The 22,530-nt window shown below is 46.4% G+C and overlaps 1 protein-coding gene across 2 annotated transcripts in view; it reads right to left on the bottom strand.

Moving 5' to 3' along the window:
- Positions 1 to 22,530, bottom strand: part of pacrg (PARK2 co-regulated) — a 502,671-nt gene that overhangs the window by 342,391 nt on the left and 137,750 nt on the right. Inside the window, exon 2 of one of the 2 annotated variants that reach the window (XM_072500921.1) lies at positions 18,246 to 18,380. The exons of the other annotated variant lie outside the window; for it this stretch is intronic. Within the exon in view, the coding sequence (XP_072357022.1) occupies positions 18,246 to 18,380 (135 nt within the window). The remainder of the gene's footprint in view (positions 1 to 18,245; positions 18,381 to 22,530) is intronic. 2 annotated transcript variants of the gene reach the window in all.

Genomic DNA, 22,530 nt, shown 5'->3' with positions numbered 1-22,530 from the left:
GGAATGTTGCCTAAACTGTCTCCATATTCTGAGTGGCCACAACACTTGACTTGAAGTTCACTTCACACAGAAAAACGGAAGAGGAGAAGTAACCAAGGCCCTCAAACTCATGCCTCTGCAGACACTCCTCTCCATCTGCTCTCATGTGGACTCCGTACCCATAAACCACCCCCGCACTGTCTCAATATTCACTGCCCAATAATAAAAAAACAGATTGAGCAACTCTGCAAAAACACCCTGCGAATCGGTGGGGTCTTACCCTCCCAAATAAAAGACAATATACGTTTATTGACTTTCACAAAGAAAGATTTGGGAAGGAAAACAGGGAGACACTGAAACAAAAATCAAAACATTGGGAGAATATTCATCTTTGCCGAATGGACGCTGCCCGTCAGGGACAGAGGGGGTGATTCCACTTCCTCAAGTAAGCCTTGACCCCATTTACCAGACCCGCAAAAGGCTCAATCATGGGCCCCCCATGAGGTTCCCAGATAACGGGAGGTGGACCTGGCGAAAAGGCAACCTCCCCAGGTCAGCTCCCCTCCCTGGGAGATTCACCGGAAAACATTTGATTTTGTCAAAGTTCAATTTATACCGAGAGGGAGCCAAAACTCCCTTCACCCCCCTCTATCCTCCTCCACCTCGTAGATGAATGCAATGATATGGTCAAAGGCCTAATTGCCAAGGCAAACAAAAGCAGGGACAATGGACATCCCTGTCCCATGCCTCTCTTCAGTTGAAAATATTTTGAGCTCAAGGCATTCGTATGAACGCTCACAGTGGGGACCCTATATAAGAGCTGGATCCAAGATATAAATCCAGGTCCAAACCTTCCAAGGATATTGAACAGATACCCCCCACTCCACCATAGCAAACACCCTTTCAGCATCCAATGAAATAATTACTTCTGGCTCGGGCTGGATAGAGGAATGGAATAACATTAAGCAATCAACGAATATTGGCCAATAGCTGCCTGCTCTTAACAAACCCAGTCTGTTTTTCCGATATAACCGATGGAAGGCAGGGCTCCAAGCGCATTTGCAAACAACATCACAACCATTTTCAATAGTGAAATAGGGCGCTATGACCCACACTCTGTCAGGTCCTTATCTTTCTTTAAAGTCAAAGAAATTGACCCTTACGCTAATGTGACCTGGCAATTTCTCCCCAGACATGGGGTCGTTAAACATTTCTAACGACAGTGGGACAAGCAGACCTGCAGATTTCTGATAAAATTTGATGGGAAATTCGTCCGGGCCTGGCGCCTTACCCGACTATATCAAGTCCATGCATTTCATGACCTCTGCGGGGACTCCAATTCATCCCTTCTCTCCCATTATACCATCAGGAAAGACAAACCATCCCCAAACTCCGATATAGACAACCCATCCTCAGGGGGCACTGACTCATAAAGGCTACAATAAAAAAACCTCGAAAGTCTCATTGACCTTACCTGGGGTGGAGACCAATCTGCTACTTGAGTCCTCACCCTGTACTATTCCCTGCCACTACAGCCGGTGCGCTAACAGATGACTGGCCTTCTCCACATGTTCAGAACAAGCCTCCCTCAAGCATCACAGCTACCGCACCTCCCTGTCCATCGAAAGCAGGCAAAATTCAAACTGCAATTTCTTTTTGCTTGCCAACACCTCCAGCACAGGGCAAGTGAGTATTGGTGATCCACCTGCAGGATGGCATCCGCCTACCTCTGCCTCTCCACCATTTCATTCCTTTCTTTATGTGCCCTATAAAAGATTATCTCCCCCTAATGACCGTCTTCAGAGCCTCCCACATAGTGGAAGGCGAAATCTCCCCACTCTTATTAAAATCAATGTTCTCCCCAGTGGCGTGGAAACCCTCCCATAGAATCGCTTATCCGCCAACAACATTGTCTCCAAACTCCACAGGAGGTGCTGAGCCCGACCCCACCACCAAATCCACAAAATGCCACCACAAAGAAGTCAATCCGCGAGTAGACCTGATGCACCCGAGAGAAAAATGAAAAATCCTTCTCATTTGGACGTAAAAATTCCCATGTGTCTTCCCGCCTGCCATCTGCTCATTAACGGTCAAAAGTGCCTTTGCCTCCCCAAAAGGACTGAAAGACTTGGGCCTCGATCGATCCAGCCGAGGATCCAGTGCACAGTTAAAATCCCCTCCCAAGATTAGCTGGTCTGAGTCCAGATCGGGAACAGAAACCGGCAACTTATTGGGAAAAGCTGTATCATCCCAGTTTGGCGCCTATTCATTGTCTTCGACCCTGGGGTACCCACTAACGACCAACTGACCATTACATACCTCCCATTCGAATCTATCAGAATCTTAACTTCCAAAAAAGATACTTTCCTATTAATCAAAATCGCAACTCCCTGGGCCCTACTGTCAAATCCTGAGTGAAATACTTGCCGCACCCAACACTTCCGTAACATTGTCTGATCCTCAAATGGGTCTCCTGCAACAGCACCTCATCAGGCTTCAATCACCTAAGGTATGCACACACACTGGATCTTTATACTGCGCCTTTTTACCCCCTCACATTCCAAGTCACCAGCTGAACAGTGGGTTGTCTACCCCCAGCCCCTCTGACCCAGATTCAGTTATCCCCATCCTGTGAGGCAGTCCATCAACGATTCAAAGAGAGCCAGACCAACACCAGGTCCATCCAAGATGGCTACCAAATCGCCCATCAAGACAGAACAAAGAAAAGTTTAAGGGTGGCAAGGCAAGAGTGGTTAGCACGCTGCCTTACAGCGCCAGGACCCGAGTTTGATTCCAACCTCAGTGTGGAGTTTGAACATTCTTCCCTTGTCTGCGTGGATTCCCTCAGGGTGCTCCGGTTTCCTCCCACAGTCCAAAGATGTGCTGGTTAGGTGGATTGGCTATGCTTCATTGCCCCTAGGTGGGGTTGGGGGATGGGGTGGGGGATTGGCCGTGGGTGCGGTGCTCTTTCAGAGAGTCGGTGCGGATTTGATGGGCCGAATGGCCTTCTTCTACACTACAGGGATTCTATGATTCTACGAGTCACTGTCAGAGAACGACCCCTCCCCTTTCCCTTCCCCCCCCACCGCCCACCAATACCACATTGAAATAGCCCACCAAACAAAAGGCAAAGATTCCCCCTCTCCCTCCCAAACCCCAACCAAAACAAAACACCTAAGCTCATGCTAAAAAAAACACAGTATGAGCTGCAGATACCCCCATCCCTCCACTACCAATAACTAACAATTTGACAGGGCAGCACGGTGGCGCAGTGGGTTAGCCCTGTTGCCTCATGGCGCTGAGGCCCAGTTTCGATCCCGGCTCTGGGTCACTGTCCGTGTGGAGTTTGCACATTCTCCCCGGGTTTCGCCCCCACAACCCAAAGATGTGCAAGGTAGGTGGATTGAACATGCTAAATTGCCCCTTAATTGGAATAAAAAATGAATTGGGTACATTAAATTTATTTTTAAATTTTTTTTAAAAATCTAACAATTGGACTATTTAGCCAGCAAGATGACCCCAGGTAGAAAAAAGGGCATAACCACAAAAATCTGTAACGCCAATTAACCCCTCACCCAAATCCAACTTGAACAACAATAACACCCATCCCACAAAACCCACAGTAAAGATCCAAGTACAAAGCTCCAAAGCACTCAATAAATACCTGCCCAAAACTAAAAAAAATTGCACTTCCACCTAGATATACATCTTCCAACCAATATAAATCACAGTTATCACATTTCTGCACAAACACCTCAGCTTCATCTGGAGTTCCAAAGTAGTAATCTTCTGATTCATAAGTCACTTGGAGGTGCGCAGGGTAAACTACGCCAAATCGAACATTTCTCCGATGCAGCCCAGCCTTGTTGAATGCTCCGCACCTTTTGGCCAGCTCCGCTCCAACATCTTGCTAGATCCTCGCAACATGGCTCCCCCCCCCCCCCCCCCCCCCCACCGTAACCCCAATGATCTTTTGCCCACCGCATAACTCTTTCTTTATCTTGAAAACTGTGAAAGTGCATGATGATTGCACATGGTGGCTCAGTAGCACAGGGTTTCGGCCTCAATGACCTGTGAACCCGATTCAACTCAGGAGGGGATGCCATTGCCCCCTCCCCACCATCTTCTAAAACCACTGCAACATCGTTATTTGTCATACTCGGACCCTCCAAGCCTTTCGGGTAACCTAAGCACCCTCAAATTCTGTCTTCTGGAGTGATTTTCCAAATCCTCCACTTGGTTCTTAATGCCTTGTTGTCACCGGCCACCCACCTCATCTGCACTTCCAGCGAGATGATCTGGTCACTTTACCTTCAAAGAGCCTCATCCACCTCTATTAGCTCTGCTCCCTGAGCCTGTCCCACATCATCCACTTTTGCCAAGGCCACTCGAATAGAGGACATCGACCCCCTCAATTGCTTCTTCATGATCCTCAGAGACCACCCGCCAGAGTTTCAGAAGTTCTTCCATTAGGATGCCTACCAGCATCTCAGCGGTTAGTGGAATGGCCACCAATGCTACGGGAACCTCCGCCATTTTCCTCACAGACAGCTCTCAAGACTTCAGAGTTCGATGACGTTTCCTTTTTCTGTTGCAGTGTTGTATTCATTGCTGTTATTGGCGAGGTGTTTTCAGAAACCCAAAATGTCTCATGGAGTTCAACCAACCTCTCCCTTTAATGTATTTGTTGTTTTTCCTAGCACACGGCTTTTTCCCTAGGTGTGGGATTACAATTATGGACACATGGGTTTTTAAACACAAAACAATGTTTATTCCATGAACTCAACTTAACCTCTTAAATAAACATTGGATCTCTTAACACCCCTTACTTCAAAGATAACTCAGAAAATATTACAACAGTAAATACTTCCTTAAAATGTTCCTTCAAACTTCCAAGAGACTTAACACCTTTAAACAGTATCACATCAGGTTAAAGGATATATATATTTTCTGTAGAATGGCAGAGATATATTAGCTTGGTTGATTTCAGCTCCAGCACCTTGCTTTTCTTCATGCAGCTCTCTGGAAACCCACAGACACACCCAAACTGCTTTCTCAAACCTGGCTTTCTACTTTTTAATCAGCTCACAGCAAAACAGCCAGGCACTTTTAAACTGCTCTCAGCAAAGCCAGCCAGGTTATTTTTTTAGCTGCTCTCAGCAAAACCAGCCAGGTTCTTTTCAAAACTGAAACTAAAAACCTGCAAAACACCGACTGCAAAATGACTGAACTGAGCTGAGCCCCACCCACTCTCTGACATCACTGTTTTCTTAAAGGTACATTGCTTACACTTCCATTTCTTAAAGGTACTCTCACATGAAAATTCAACATCCCTTTGTTGTGGAGTCATAACCTATCGATTTAGCCAAACTACAGGCCAAATCTCTTCCAAATATTGGGTGAAAAGGGCTTAAATAAAAATCACATTCTGATAGCTCTCTGATGCTCAGTGATCTCGTCTCATTCATTACTGACATTTTCCTCTCCACTGCTCATGCACACCTCTGCACTAATTGCCATATAATGGTATTCTCATAGATCCATGCTCTTAAAAAAATACCATTACGGTACACAGTGATTAATATCATATATGATTGAAACGTGGGTATCAGTGAAAAAAAGGCAACCATTGGAAGACCACAATCAACGCATGCAGATGACAAATATTCAGATGGGATGCCAAACACAACCTCTGCGTGAGTGATACAGGAAATATTATTCTAATAATGAAGAAACTACTTAGAAAGAAGTCATGGATTTCTCATGTTCAAAGGGTTAATTATGTAGGCTTTTTTTTAAATGAAACTTGATGAAACCTTCCTGAAGATACCATGCTAGCATACATACAGGTTTTTACTGCTTAATCCCCTTATCTGCTATAGGCAGGGGAGGAAAAGGGGATGGCAGTACCCTTCGCCTAGCGACTCCTCAGAGACTGAACAAAGGCTCTGGTTTAATATGCTTAGTAATGGATATAGTCACCTTGGAGGAAAAAGTTGAAAGCCTGGCAAATGTCCCAGAACATATAGACAACTCAAAAAGATTTGTTTGCAAGCATTCAAGCTATTCCAAAAGTCACTAATTATTCCTGACTGCATTGTCAATACAGGTACACTATTCCAACTAAACAGATACATAAAGGGACTGGCATTAAATTCCTGCAGATCATTCTCTTTCACTCACTTATATTGGAATTCCGATCGATCTGTGACATTTCACGGAAAATTGATGCCTTTATCTGGATCACGCTAAAAGCTCCCCAGCAAGAAAATAAATATTAATCTGCATTTTCGAACATGTTCTTGCCTGGAAGGGTTCAACTGTATGTAAACCAGCTCAACCTATCCTGTTGGCTGTAGAGTGCCTCAAGGTGTAAAATCATACAATTATTTTCTGTGACAAAATAAATATTATTAACATTGATGTTCAATTAAATTACAAGGAATTCAATCATCTCTCAGCCAGACTATTAATTTCTATTAAATTTCAAAAGGAGCATAATTTTTATGACAATTCTTGAAGCTGCCAATGGAAAATGAGCATTCTCATCGGTACCTCACTTTTAATATTGTTGCTCAATATGAACAGGTGGCTTTACATTCAGGACCTTGTCAGAATTGTTCTGCCTGGTAGTATCCGGAATCTGGGCCCACTGTAAGATATTTCTGTGAGGAAACGCTCTCCAGCTTGAAAAGGAGATTCAGCTGGTGAATACCAGCATTGTCTGAGAGATTTGTCCCCTGCACCATATGCGGGAGACACAATCACGTGACACAACCAACAAGATAGTTGTGCACTAGATGTGGAGACTGGGACTTTCCGCTCATCCCCCCACCCCCCCTCCCCACCCCCTAACCTGCACATCTTTGGACACTAAGGGGCAATTTATCATGGCTAATCCACCAAACCTACACTTCTTTGGGCTGTAGGAGGAAACCGGAGTATGCGGAGGAAACCCACGCAGACACGGGGAGAACATTCAAACTCACCACAGTCACCCAAGGCTGCAATTGAACCCGGGTCCCTGGTGCTGTGAGGCAGCAGTGCTAACTATGTGCCACCGTGTGCCCTCTTGAGTGTGGGGAACAGTTTCTCACGATTTACCCTGTCCTTACACGGCAGGATCCTGAACCCCTCTATCAAGTCTCTTCTCAGCATTCCTTTCTCTGAGGGAAACAGATCCAATCTCTCACCAATTTCAACCCAAAGTCCAAGAAGAGAATTACTGACTGATTTTTTTTATTGTTCAACATTTCATATTTACAATAAAAGAAAAGAAAACATTAAAGCCACTCAGATTGTAAAGCCAACATGAAAAGCATAATTCCATTTATAAACTTGAGGTCATGCAAAGCTCTGTTGCCCGTTGTCTTAACTCACAGCAGATCCCATTCACCTATCGCCCCCTGTGCTTGCTGACCTGCATTACCTCCCGGTCAAGCAACATCTGGATTTTAAAGTTCTAATCCTCGTTTTCAAAGCCCTCCACGGCCTCACTCCTCATCACTGTAATCTCCTCCAGCCCCACAATCCTCCAAGATAACTGTGCTCCTCCAATTCTGGCCTCCAGAGTATCCGTAATCTTTAATTTCTCCCCCATTGATGGCTACCCCTTCAGCTGTTGAGGCCTCAAACTCTGGAATACCCTGACTAAACCTCCCTGCCTCTCTACCTTGATTTCCTCCCTTACTCCTTAAAATCCACCTCTCTGCCCATGCTATCGGATATCTGACCTAATACCTCCTGCTGTGGCTCACTTCCATATACTCTGTTATATAATCCTTCTGTGAAAAGCCTTGGGATATTGTATTACGTTTATAAGTAAATAGTTATTGTTTACAGCCCAATTCTAAATTTCACTCAAAACAGTTTCTTTACATTGGGAAAAAGATAGGGATATTAAATAAAATCTAATATTCTGTTGCCTGAAAGCTGCTTAAAATAATTTTCTAATAGTCTGAAAAGTGTAGATTCTCTTTTTTTACATTTAAATTATTTTTGTGGAACTTTAAAAGTTTATGACATATGCAGTGCGATAATAATTTAATGTTTGCCTGTCGTTTAATTTTCCAAGTTACAAAAGCAGATTAGCTTCTTTTTAAATAGCCTCAAGGACTTAGGTTTGATTGACAGTTGCTAACTGGGCAGTTTTCCTTATTGCTGCTTTTCAATTATTGGGGTTCTGGCACTCAATGATTGCTCCAAGTAAAGAGATTCATTTCTGAACAACCAAACATTTGGAAACAAACTGAACCAAACTATTTTAAAATATAATGACCTCCCCATGTTAATGTGCCCAAATCCTATTACAGCAGTGTTAAGTCTAGGAAAACTAGGGCGTAGATCTGTCAAGGCCGCACTTGCTCGGTGGGGGCGGCGGCGCATAGGTGTTGGCTGGTTTATGAAGGAGATGGGGGAGTGGATATGTGGTGGTTTTTGCATGTAAGGGATAGGGAGATTCCTTATTTTCGCCAGTGCATAATATGTACTCAAGGATCGACTTCTTTATTATGGGAAGTCATTGTTGTCGGAGGTGAGAAAGGCGGAGTGCTCGGCGATTGTTATCACAGACCATGCTCCACATTGGGTGTTTGTGGTCCTGAAGAAGGAGCCAGTACAGAGGCCAACGTGGAGGTTGGATGTGGGGCTGCTGGCGGATTCAAATTCTTGTGTATAGATTGGAAAGATGATTGATGACTACGTGGCATTCAATCGGAATGGGGAGGTCTCGCTGCCAGTGGTTTGGAAGGTGCTAAAGGTGGTGGTAAGGGCCATGATCATCTCGTTCAAGGCTCAGGTGGACAGGCAGGCAAGAGAAGAGCAGCAGCGGCTGGTAGAGAAAGTCTTGGAGGTAGATGGGAAGTATGCAGAGAATCCCACTCCGGAACTTCTGGTGAGGCGAAAGGAATTGCAGGCGTGGCTTGACCTTCTGTCCACAGGAAAATCGGTACGGCAGTTGAGGCAGGCAAAGGGGGTAGTATACAAATATGGAGAGATGGCTGGTCGCTTGTTGCCAGGGTGCTGGGGGCAGGGTCAGGATGCTTCCCGGCCAACATCCTCTCTCATAGGTACTATACTTATCTGTGCATCCCTACGCCTGGGCCCCATTTTTGTAAACCAGTTGTACACCTTGTTGACGTCAAGTCAGCGAGGGAGAATTCCTAATGTGGGAGGATGATATAGTGGGGAAGTCTGCTAATGGGGTGTTCATGTATTGAAATGAGGTTCCCGACCTTCCTGGTGCAAAATCTCAGTCAACATGTTCTGCTTAGCCAAATTGAACTTTTGACTAAAAGGGGACAGTGAAAAACAGAACTTACATTAAGTCAGTACAACACGGGAACAGCATTGTAGTGAAACAAGAGATATAGACAAATTCATCCAATTGCAGGGTGAAGGAGACGAGCATTGCTACTGAGTGATATCACTCTAGTCTGGATGAAAATATGCCTCGCACGATCAAATAACAAGATCAATATTTCATTCTCCAACCACTGTCTCCTGAAACTTTAAAGCTGTTAAGTTTTCCTGCAGCTTCAGTCTTCATTTAGCTTTTAGGGTTGGCTGGAGATGTATCATGGTCAACCACCACTGGTATTAAAATGTAAATTGGTATTTTGGGGGGACCAGAAAATTAATTACTGTATTACGACTAGATACCAAAATGCTGCTTGACGAATGTTCACCATTCTTTCTTTTTGCAAATGTTATGCTGCACATTACATTCAATTTGCAGCTTGAGGTACCAAAGCGGAGACCATTTTTAAAAATTTATTTTGTGTCAGTCAAATAAATTAACCTGAATTACTGGGTCATTTGAGTAAATTTATTTTTCCTCCTTCCTCCCTGTTCCAAACCACTTCCCTCACCCCACCATCAGTTTCCACGGTGATTTAGCCAGCAGTGACCAATGTGCTGTAAGGTATTACACAGCATTTTACAGCACAGAAACAAGCCATTCAGCCTAACGGGTGACCTTGATCCATGCAAATCTCCTCTGATCTCACCGTTTCTAAGTCTGACAATATATTCTTCTATTCCTTCCTCTCTCGTGTACTGATCTGGCTTCCCCTTAAATGCATCTGCAGTATTTGCCTCAACTTGGTAGTCAGTTTCACATTCTTGCCACTCTCTGGGTAAATAGGCTATTCCTGGAGTTCTTGCTGCATTTCTCTTTTTTAAAATGTTTTTATTGCAGTTTTTCATTTTAAATACTGTACAGTAGACAAACGTATGTGGATAGGATACAATATACAAGAGCTTTCCATTGGTAACTAGTAGGCGCCGGAGTTTGTTCCCGTTAGGTAGCTGCAGTCTCTCTGTCAGTTCCTCTAAGATCCTGTCCTCTGTGTAGAAGTCCCTAACGGTCAGTGTCCCCCCATCCTGTCTCCACCTCCTAAAGGTGGCGTCTGGCATGGCTGGCACAAACTTGTGATTGCCGCAGATGGGGCCTGTGGTGGACATTTTGGTCAAGCTGAAGTGCTGCCTCATCTGGTTCCAGGTTCGGAGTGTGCTTGTTGCATTTCTTAGCGAGGGTCTTAAATTTTGAGATTCTCCAGGGGCTGGTTTAGCTCACTGGGCTAAATCGCTGGCTTTTAAAGCAGACCAAGGCAGGCCAGCAGCACGGTTCAATTCCTGAACAGGCGCCGGAATGTGGCGACTAGGGGCTTTTCACAGTAACTTCATTGAAGCCTACCCGTGACAATAAGCGATTTTCATTTCATTTCATCCCGCTGATGGGATATTCCGGCCCCACCGAAGGTGACTCCCCATGACAGGTCCATGGCAGCAGGGGCGGTGAGCAACTCAAATTACCATTGGCTTCAGCGTGACCAGAAGATATCGCCAGCGGCCAATGACAAGCCTCGTCTGCTGGAGGCCCAGGATACCATTTTACTTGAAGAGAAATGCTGCTCCATTTTTTCTGCAATCAACTTTAAGATTCAACAACAACCATTTAAAAAAAATGTATTTTATTCCAAATGCTTTCAAACCAAATTTTGTTACAAAGAACATCCACACGTACCATTGATATACACAAATTGAACAAATCATTCTCCTTTATATCCCCAATCCTCCTCTCTCCCCACTCATCTGGAATCAGCAGTTTTTCCAGGAGCGTATAGTCTGGTACCGACTGGAACCCGGGTAGTTTTTTTCCGTACAAAATCCCGCACCTGCAAGTATCGGAGCTCACTTCCTCATGACAACTCAGATTTCTCTCGAAATTCCGCCACTCCACAAACCGCTCTTCTAGAAACAGATCCCTCACGCATCCTACTCCTTCAGTTCGCCACCTCTCATACATCCCGTCTGTCCTACCCGGGGGCGCAAACCTGTGATTTCCACACAATGGAGTCAGCACCGACCCATCCCAACTTAAAGTGCTTCCTCAGCTGGTTCCAAATCTTTATCGAAGAGACCACCACAGGACTATTTGAGTATTTCCCCAGGGAAAACGGGAGCAGGGCAGTTAACATGGCTCTCAGACTCGACCCCCTCCAGGAGTCCTCCTCCACACGGACCCACTCCGACCCCTGCTCTGCCCAACATTGCCTTACCTTCTCCACGTTGGCTGCCCAGAGGTATTGCAGCAAATCCGGAAGCGCCAGCCCCCCCTCCTACTTCCCTTTTTCTCTCAACAGTCCCCTACTAACCCGTGGCGTCTTACCCGCCCGTACAAACTCGGAGATTAATCCATCCACCCTCCGAAAAAATACTTTGGGAAGAAACATTGGGAGAGATTGAAATATAATGAGAAGACGCAACAATGAAGGCAGTTTCCTCAACAATAACACACACAGGCACAAATACCAGCTGTACAATCACCTGGGATAGGCAACAAACACACTTATCAAATTTCCTCTCTGAACCTCAAAGATAAACAAACAAGTTCACAAAGACTACAGTGACAAGACATGTCCCGCAGTATTGACCTAAGCGCCGTATGTCGTTCACTGAGTATCCAGCTACTCTCGGAATGTTGCTACCATATCCTGGAAAATTGTTGTATAGCTCACCACTTCTATGTAAAAACAAATACTTTCCAATATCCAAACTTGTTGCAATGCTTATGTGGGTTAGACCTGGTGCTTCCTAACCTCTGCAACTCAAATAGTCTATCCATATGGATTAAAAGCAATTCTTTAATTATTCTGAAGATCACAAACAAGTCATTGATAAGTCTATGATTTCCTGGAGCAAAACAGCTGAGCTCTCTCACCCTATTTTATTGATTATAGTATACTGTTTGTACAGCTTCTGTCTGCTTTTGTAATTTGTTCACAGATTCTGGAAAATAAGAGTAATTGTGAAATTATCAGATCAGCTATCGATTAAGCATTCTAATGGGGCAGCACGGTGGCGCAGTGGTTAGCACTGCTGCCTCACAGCACCGATGACCCGGGTTCGATCCCAGTCCCGGGTCACTGTCCGTGTGGAGTTTGCACATTCTCCCAGCACCAACCTGCGCACCCCACCCATGCCCAGTGGTGGTGCACAGGCCAAGCCCCCCTGTCCCGTGATGCATGGAGCGTGCGGCTCACTATGCCCTCTCTCTGTCCATGCAGGAGCGGTTGTCCCACAACCAACAGGAAAGGTGACCGAGGTGGCAGACATCAGAATCCTCACACCCTACGAGGAACAGGCCCTAGAGGTTGTAGGGGTGACTGAGGACAGATAAGTCACCAACGTCATGATTGGCCTGCACCGCAGAGGTGAGTATCCACTGGCTCCCACCCAGATGACCTGTTGCACGTGTGTTGTCCACACCAGACATAATGATCCTTCCCTCCCACTGACCGCATGTCCATTCTCCCACAGGATCTTTTTCTGATGGTGCTGGCCCAGGCTGATGGTGAGCCTTTGGACCAGGTTATCCCGGAGCTGATGCAGACGCAAAGGTGCGGTTGGGATATTCAGAGGGGGATGTCAGCAACTCTCCAGTGGACCCGTAGCTGATCGAAGGAGTCCCAAAGACTAAGGGCGCAGGAGAAGGCAGCAGCATTGCCTGGCACTGAGGCCAACACTGCTAGGGTGGCGACGGCAGTGAAAAGTCTGGACCACGACGTTAACAGCATGAGTGGTGGTGTCAAAGGCGTTGCTCAGTCAGTGACAGCCATGACTGAGGGCCTCGACAGCATGACCTGGTCACTGGGGGACGTGGCCCTGATGCAGGTGGATCTTGCCGAGGCGCTGAGGAGCACATTCCAGTCTCAGGTGGACATTGCCGAGGCACTCCAGAGCATTTCCCAGTCACTGGGGGCCATGTCCCAGCCATAGGTGGACCTCGCCGGGGCGCAGTGAAACATGTCCAAATCTCAGGTGGCATTGCCGAGGGGCTGAGGAGCACAACCCAGTCGCTACCCTTTCAAAGTGACCTGCTAATTGGCCTATTAACGACAGGGGGCTGGTTCTCAATGCTGCTGGTCCATTTAGAGGGCTGGCACTTCTGGAGCCTCTGCAGCCTCACTGGGAGATGTTGTAGGGGTCGCCGAGGACAGATCAGTCACCAACGTCGAGATTGGCCTATATCACAGAGGGGAGAATAGATCGGCCACCACCCAGATGATCTGTCACACTTTGTTTTTTATAAATGTAGAGTACCCAATTATTTTTTCCAATTACGGGACAATTTAGCGTGGCCAATCCACCTACCCAGCACATCTTTTGGTTGTGGGGGTGAGACCAACGCAGGCACAGGGAGAATGTGCGTTCCCCACGGACAGTGACCTAGGGCTGGCATCGAACCTGGGACCGCGGCGCCATGAAACAGCAGTGCTACCCACTGCACCACTGTGCTGCCCTTGATTTGTCACACTTGAGTTGTTTATGATGTGTTGGGTGTTCTGGACCACAAACAGGTCACCAACACTGGAAGTGGTGCAACTCTATTTTATTATAAGGTTAACTATATTAACATACTTGAACTGTGGGTAAATGCAATACCAGCTTTAACTGTTGATCCTTGCCTAGTCCTAACCAGGTGATGCACTCAGCACATGGTGAATGTCTGTGTTGCAGGCTGTGAGCTCTGTGCTCCGCCTGGCTGATACTAGAAAGAGCGGGAACTCTCCCGTCCCCTGTCTTTATAGTGCGTGTGCTCTCACTGGTGATTGGCTGCGGTGTTGTGTATGCTGATTGGTCCCACTGCATGTCCATCAGTGTGTGTGTGTGTGACTGCACCATAATATACTGGTGTATATTATGACAGTTTACGCCAGACATAATAGGATCCTTCTCTCCCATTGACCACATGTCCATTCTCTTGCAGGATCTCTGCCTGATGGGGTGCCAGCCCTGTCCGATATCTAGGCAGGTCGAGGATCTCGAGGCCAGATCAGCACGGAGAGAGCAAGTGTGAGTGTGTGAATGTGAGAGAGAGAGTGTGTGTGTGAGAGTGTATGTGCGAGAGAGTGTGTACGTATGTGTGGGTGTGCGAGAAGGAGGGAGAATGTGTATGTATGTGCGTGTGTGTGAGAGAGAGTGTGTACGTATGTGTGGGTGTGCGAGAGGGAGGGAGAATGTGTATGTATGTGCGTGTGTGTGAGAGAGAGAATGTGTGTGTGTGAGAGAGAGTGTGTACGTATGTGTGGGTGTGCGAGAGGGAGGGAGAATGTGTATGTGTGTGAGAGAGAGAGAGAGAGAGGGAGAATGTGTGTATATGTATGTGTGAGAGAGAGAGAGTGTGAAAGTATGTGTGGGTGTGTGAGAGAGAGAGAGAATGTGTGTGTATGTATGTGTGTGTGTGAGAGAGAGAGTGTGAATGCATGTGTGGGTGTGTGAGAGAGAGGGAGAATGTGTGTGTATGTATGTGTGTGTGTGAGAGTGTGTACGTATGTGTGGGTGTGTGATAGAGAGGGAGAATGTGTATGTGTGTGTGTGAGAGAGAGAGAGAGAGAATGTGTGTGTATGTATGTGTGTGTGTGAGAGAAAGAGTGTGAAAGTATGTGTGGGTGTGTGAGAGAGAGGGAGAATGTGTATGTGTGTGTGTGAGAGAGAGAGAGAGAGAATGTGTGTGTATGTATGTGTGTGTGTGAGAGAAAGAGTGTGAAAGTATGTGTGGGTGTGTGAGAGAGAGAGAGAATGTGTGTGTATGTATGTGTGTGTGTGAGAGAGAGAGTGTGTACGTATGTGTGGGTGTGTGATAGAGAGGGAGAATGTGTATGTGTGTGTGTGTGAGAGAGAGAGAGAGAGAATGTGTGTGTATGTATGTGTGTGTGAGAGAAAGAGTGTGAAAGTATGTGTGGGTGTGTGAGAGAGAGGGAGAATGTGTGTATATGTATGTGTGTGTGTGAGAGAGAAAGAGTGTGAAAGTATGTGTGGGTGTGTGAGAGAGAGGGAGAAAGTGTGTATATGTATGTGTGTGTGTGAGAGAGTGTGTACGTATGTGTGTGTGTGAGAGAGAGGGAGAATGTGTGTATATGTATGTGTGTGAAAGAGTGTGTACGTATGTGTGGGTGTGTGAGAGAGAGGGAGAAAGTGTGTATATGTATGTGTGTGTCTGAGAGAGTGTGTACGTATGTGTGGGTGTGTGAGAGAGAGGAAGAATGTGTATGTGTGTGTGTGAGAGAGAGAGAGAGAGAGAGAATGTGTGTGTGTGCGAGCCAGGTTGCCGGGTAGGCACTGCCAATGTGCCCAGGTGGCACCAGCAGTGCCAGGATGCCACCCTGCCAGAAGGCATGCACCTGGGGGCCTCTGGTCCCCGTTTGTGGAGGCCAGTACTGAACAGTGCTCGCCCGAGTTCCATTTCCTGCACTGAGGAGCACTGCTCGCTGAAACTCCTCAGTGCAGTGCGGCCTCGGCTGTGCGTTCCTTGCTGAGGCCCCATATCTAACCAGAGTCACGTTAGATAGCATTGTGTTTCTTGGTGCTGCAAGCCCAGGAAACACACAACTAAACGCACTCACTATGGGACATAGTTCCCATTTGGCTAAATCGCGCCCTGTATGTGAGAGATTGTGTGCTTGAGAGGGGGAGAGGGAGAATGAGAGAAAAATCATGTGGGGTGCATTGTACGCGCTCCCAGGAGCCTGCTTCTGGCCGGGACACATAGGGCGTGTGCCCACTCCACCACCTTCTCACCCACCCCCGAGCTCACCCCCATAACACAGCGGGGATAGGCAGGTGCCGAAATCGACAGCATGCTCACGATATTCCAATAGATTATCAAAGGTCAAATAGGCTTAGTACCAAACTTATTGACCCTGACAGTACAATGTTCACACCAGACAACAGTTGAGCAGGAGGAGGCAGCTGATTGTTTACCTACTTACATTAGAGAGCAGGAAGGAAGTTGAGGGGGGGGTGGTGTTCAATCTTAGGGGGCTCCCCTCAGATTTGATCTACTTTCTTCCTAACACCCCCGAGCCTTAAACCAAAACAACCCCACCTCCATGCTTCCCTGCCTGTCCACTTGCAGCCCTCCCAGCCCAAGAGACCAGACTTACAGGCTTTAGGGATCCATGGATCTCCTTCATCCTCTCAGTCTGTAAAGATCAGTGCCCAAAGATCAAACCCCCTACCTCTCTGCCCTTTAGTGTAGGTGGGTAAGAAATCAGGCTGCCTGCTGCAAATGTTTAATGGCGTGGGCAGTGTATCACTGGGGGTCAATTGGCTTTTTAACAAGCCTAATGCATCCTTGATAATATATTTGAATATGGCGGGAGGGCAGCCGATTTTGACACCTGCCAACCCCCACCCACCCGCATTATAAGGGTCAGCTTGGGGGTGGGTGGGAAGGTTGTGGGGTGGGCTACCCACCCACCCTGTTTTACATGCACCCCCACCAGAGACACGCCCACCGGGGGCACGTAAAATGCAGACCCCAGTCCTCAGGATTCTGACTCACCCACACACCAACACATACTCAGCCAACTCAGCCATTCTCACAGTGGGGGAGGGTGAGTGAGTGAGCTGGATACTCCCGCATTCTCACATTCCAATGATCATCTTTATCAATTACCTATTTTAAATGAACAATTTATTGCTTGACATTGCTTTATTTTTGCTCACTGACTGACCTATTTTGTTTATCCCTCCCTTTAAAAAAAAATCATGTTTAATGCTGCGTCAAACCTTATCGTTCCGAAATTTGCACATCAGGCCCTTGAGTGAGAAAAAAGTGGAATTGTGCCCCATGTCCGTCCCCACATACACACACACACACACCCTCACGCCTCCCTCATGTGGAAGGTTGGACAAGCCTGCTGCAAAACAACTTGGGATATTTTATCACATTAAAGACACTGCATAAACATACGTTGTTGTTATTACTTGTATTATTTTATTGCATAATTTGCATGCGCGATTAGTTGATACATTATACATTTTGATATCCTAAAAGACAATTATTCAAATCTGAATTGATTAACTTTATCTACTTTATGAAAAAATATGAAAAAGCCAGATACCCTTTATTCCTGCTTTCAAAAAAATGCATTGCCCTCTTTAAGACTTATTGCTTTGTGACTTTGTGAGCATTCCACGATTTGGAAGCTGCCTGTTTCTCTAAAAGCTTTCTCCATAATGAAATCTCTAATTTCCTAATCAGTTTAAGAATGCTCCAACGCAGTCCCCTGTCATGACACTTAGATATAAATTGTTGAGAGAAAATAAACTGAATTGGATTAATAAAAGGGATTTCTGTTATACCATTTTTTTGTAAAAGCTGAATAACAGCATTAGAGACTAGAACTAATCGATTCATTTCTAAACCAATTAACCTTTCACAAGGGAAAATGGAGGAACCGCAATGATTTTAGGCTGGAGGTCAGTCAGTGACAGGGACGTGACTGCCAACTGATTACATTAGCAATCCGGCATAGGAAGTGGAGAGTTGTAATATCGGTCCGAGCTTAATTTACATTCCACACTTGATTACAGATGGTATACAATTATGACCCAGCTATTTAGCTAATTAAAGGTTGCATTCAAAAATATAGGCTGCAATGCAGGCTGAAGTTATGACAATGAGCTAAGGCTAATGTGTATCAGTTATCAATGATAGACTGGTTGGAACAGCTGAGTCTTGCAAATCCTCATAAAAATGGAAATAGATGGCTGAGTAAAAAGGCTTTTTCAGAAATAACTTCTGACCCTGTCATCTCGCGAAGCACATAATTTAATCATTAGAATGGGACAAAGCTGCCTCATGGGTGAGTTTACAGTGCCATTACTAAAATACTTCATCAAAATAATTGATGAGCTAAATTGGCTCCTGGCAGGAAATGCTACTTGAATGTTGTATAAGTTAATATCAGACAAACCTTCCAAATTATTCGGTTTCCTTTCGCGTCATGTTCCATCGCAACAGGAAAGTCACCCCTTTTGTAAAACTTTCGAAACGCTGTTGGCTTTATGTGTCTTTCTTTAAAAGCGCCAGCTGCTTGAGGTCCAACAACCTAGCGAAGGAACAAGAGCAAGAATTACTTTCCTGGTGGTGTGTTAAAAAAAAACTTGCATTTGTATAGCACCTTTCATGATGTCAGAATGACCGGAAAGACTGTGGGCAGGATTCTCCGGCCGCGTCCGCCCGGCGACCAGAGAGTCTCGCCTGAGGTCAATGGATTTCTCCATTGTCGCATCTCGCTCGTGGCATTCTTGGGGTGGGTGGGGTGAAAGAATCCAGCCCTTCATGGTCAAGAAAGTACTTTTTGTTTTGGAACTGCTGGTGCTGTTGTCGAAAAAAGCTACCACATCTCCAAAGAAAAACGGTTGGCTGTATTGACACAAAAAGCTTCAATATGGGCTGAAACCAAAGCAAAATTCCCCAGATGCTGGTAATCTGAAATAAGAAGAGAACATGCTGGAAATATTCTCCAGGTCGGACAACATCTGTTCAGAGAGAGAAACAGAGTTAAGAATATTTCAGAACAAATAGCTTTCAGAACAGCTCCGAAGAAAGATTCCTGACCTGAAACATCGACTCTCTCTCGCAACACATGCTGAGTATGTCTAGCATTTTCACTTGTTACCTTGTTAAGAACTAACCTGCTTTTAAGATGGTCTTAAGCAGATGCCAGCTCCCAACACATGGACATCACCCTCCCAGGGCAGCTGCACATCTAAGTGGTGATGCGACCATCAATTCACTCGAAGACACGTGGAGAAGTAAACCGTGGTTTTAATCAGCTTAGAACTGAGCCTGCCTGTGACCGGTACAACACTGAAGGCGGCCCCGCAGGTCAGCAGCTCTTATACTTCCTGTAAAGGGTGTGGAGCCATGGGCGGAGCCCGTACATGCCCCAACATATCCCCTGTGGGTGAAGCCACACAATGGCCCATAGGTAGAGCCCACAGGGTTAATAACATAACAGTAATTATACATTCACCACAAGTAGTAATGGCACAATAGTGTAACTATAGGATTTCCAATAAATGTTCGCATCTCGTTGACTTGAACTTTGAAAAACACACAGTAAAATGAATTATTTTGTCCTTCCAAACATGAATTGTGCCTGGGGGAGCATTTTAAGCTGCATGAAATAGTAGCATTAAAGGAGATGACAAATTTAGTGTATTACACAAACTGTATATTACACAAAACCTAATTGTATTTGTTGAAGCACACTTTCCCTTACAGAATATTGGTATCGATATCCTAACTACACCTGGTGAGGACAGTGTAGATTTCGTAAAGAAAAAAAAACACATGGTCAGCGCCCACGATAAATAGTTAACCAAAAGCAGAATATTGCAGTTTGCAGGGAATCTAGGGCGGAATTCTTCATCATCATAGAATTTACAGTGCAGAATGAGGCCATTCGCCCCATCGAGTCTGCACCAGCTCTTGGAAAGAGCACCCTACCCAAGGTCACCACCTCCACCCTATCCCCATAACCCAGTAACCCCACCCAACACTAAGGGCAATTTTGGACACTAAGGGCAATTTATCATGGCCAATCCACCTAACCTGCACATCTTTGGACTGTGGGAGGAAACCGGAGCACCCGGAAGAAACCCACGCACACACGGGGAGGATGTGCAGACTCCGCACAGACAGCGGCCCAAGCCGGAATCGAACCTGGGACCCTGGAGCTGTGAAGCAATTGTGCTATCCACAATGCTACCATGCTGCCCATTCATCCATTCGTTGGTGGCAGGATACCCTGGTCACATCAGCAATGCATCCTCGCCCACGGGTTTCCCAACGCCGTGGGGTAGTTTATTTTTTAAAAAAAATTTAGAGTACCCAATTTATTTTTTTCCAATTAAGAGGCCATTTAGCATGGCTAATCCACCTAACCTGCACATCTTTGGGTCGTGGGAGCGAAACCGATGCAAACACGGGGAGAATGTGAAAACTCCGCACGGGCAGCGACCCAGAGCCCGGATCGAACCTGGGACCTCGGCGCTGTGAGGCAGCAGTGCTAGCCACTGCACCACCGTGCTGCCCTGGCATGGGGTAGTTTCAATGGGAAATCCCACTGACAAGCGGCGGAAGTAGAGAACCCAATAGCCAGTCAACGGCGCACCAAATTCCCCTTCCTCGCTAGCAGCGATAGCGGGGCAGACTCTCAATGGAGAATCCCGGCCCATACATAAACAGAAAATGGTGAAAATGGTCAGGCAGTGTCTGTGGTGCGAGAAACAGAGTTAACGTTTCAGGTTGATGACCTGTCCTCAGAATTGGGAAAAGTAATGAGATTTGGGGCAAAGTGCAAGGACAGGTAAGGTCTGTGATAGGGTGGAAGACCGGAGAGATTGAATAATAGAAAAGTTAATCTTACAGAATCAAAGGAAATGGTGATGGGGTAAGAAAACAAAGAAATAAAAGGTGTGCTTAGAATGGGCATGTCTCTGTCTGAAAGCGACAATAAGAAAAATCAGAACAGCAGAGGCAGCAGGGGGGGGTTGGCGTTGCCAAACTTGCTTCATTATTATTGGGCGGCGAAAGTGGACAAGGTGCGGCGGTGGTGGGAAGGAGAAGGGGTAGAGTGGGTTAGGAAGGAGGATTAATTTGTAAGGGGTCTAGTTTGAGGGCTATGGTGACGGCAGCATTGCCAATGGCTCCGAGTAGGTATTCAGGGAGCCCGGTGGTGCAGTCCACGGTGAAGATATGGAACCAGCTGAGGAGGCATTTTAGGGTGGAAGGGATGTCGGTGCTAACGCCGCTCTGCGAGAATCATGGGTTTGAGCCGGGGAGGAGGGATAGTGTATACAGGAGGTGGAGGGAAGTGGGGCTCGTCAAGGTGAGGGATCTGTATTTGGAGGAAGGGTTCGCCAGTCTGGAGGAGCTCAGGGAGAGGGTAGAGCTGCCGAGGGGTAGTGAGTTCAGCTATCTACAGGTTAGGGACTTTGCACGAAAGGTCTGGAAGGGGTTCCCCAGATTGCCGGGATACACCCTGCTGGAGTGACTGCTGCTTCCGGATGTGGAAGGGGAGGGAAGAATTGGGGATATATGTAAGTGGCTGGGGGAGCAGGGAGGCGAGCGGGTGGTGAAGATCAAGGAGAAATGGGAAGCCGAGTTGGGAATGGAGATCAATTGGGGAGTATGGAGTGAGGCACTGCGAAGGGTAAACGGGCCTCCTCTTGTGCACGGATGAGCCTGATGCAGTTTTAGGTGGTGCACAGGGTGCATATGACCCGGGCGTGAATGAGTGAATTCTTTCAGGGGGTAGCAGATGAGTGTGAGAGGTGTGGGTGGGGGCCAGCGAATGATGCGCACATGTTTTGGGGTAGTGAAAAATTGGGAAGATTCTGGGCGGGAGTGTTCGCGGTCTTAGCCAGGATAGTGGAGGAGGAGGTGGACCCGGACCCTTTGGTTGCGATATTTGGGGTTTCAGAGAAGCCGGAGCTCATGGAGAAGAGGAAGGTCGATGTCTTGGCCTTCGCCTCTCTGATTGCATGGTGACGAATTTTGCTGGAGTGGCGGTTGGCATCGCCACCGGGGGAAGCAGCATGGTTGGGTGACCTGTATGACTTCCTGCGGTTAGATAAGATAAAGTATGAGTTAAAGGACTCAGCAGGGGAGTTTGAGAAAACGTGGGGGGTGTTTGTGACCGTGTTTGAGGAGCTGTTCATCGCAGGGAGGTGTGGGGGGGTGGGGGGGGGGGGGGGTGGTGATGGTGAGGGGGCGTGAAAAAGGAGAAAAATCTGTACAAACTGTATAGTTGATTGTTAGGAAGAATGTTTCCTGGGGTGTATATTTGCTGTAACCTACTTTGATACAAGTTTGAATAAAATGCGTTTTAAAAAAAAGAACAATCAGAACATGCAACGAACAAGAAACAAAATGGTGGGGATAGATTTTACGGACTAAAACTGTTGAACTTAATGTTGATTCTGGAAGGTTCTAAAGTGCATCATCAGAAGATGAGTTCTGTTCCTCAGGTTCATATTGAGCTTCACTTGAACAGTGCAGCAGCCCAAGGTCAGTGATGCCAGTATGGAAAATAGCTAATGGGCTAACTTTTGAAAAGTAAGCATTGTAGAACAAAACAATTGATGGAGGCCATTTGGTCTATTGTGCTTATGTGGGTTCTTTGAAAGGGCTATCTGCTGAGTGTTATTCCCAGACAGGTTACTCCATTAACTAGTCAATAATTATAT

Source organism: Scyliorhinus torazame, chromosome 1, assembly GCF_047496885.1.
Source record: "Scyliorhinus torazame isolate Kashiwa2021f chromosome 1, sScyTor2.1, whole genome shotgun sequence".
Classification (NCBI taxonomy): Eukaryota; Metazoa; Chordata; class Chondrichthyes; order Carcharhiniformes; family Scyliorhinidae; genus Scyliorhinus; species Scyliorhinus torazame.
Note: the sequence above shows the minus strand (reverse complement) of the source record. Positions and strands in the feature narration are given on the sequence as shown.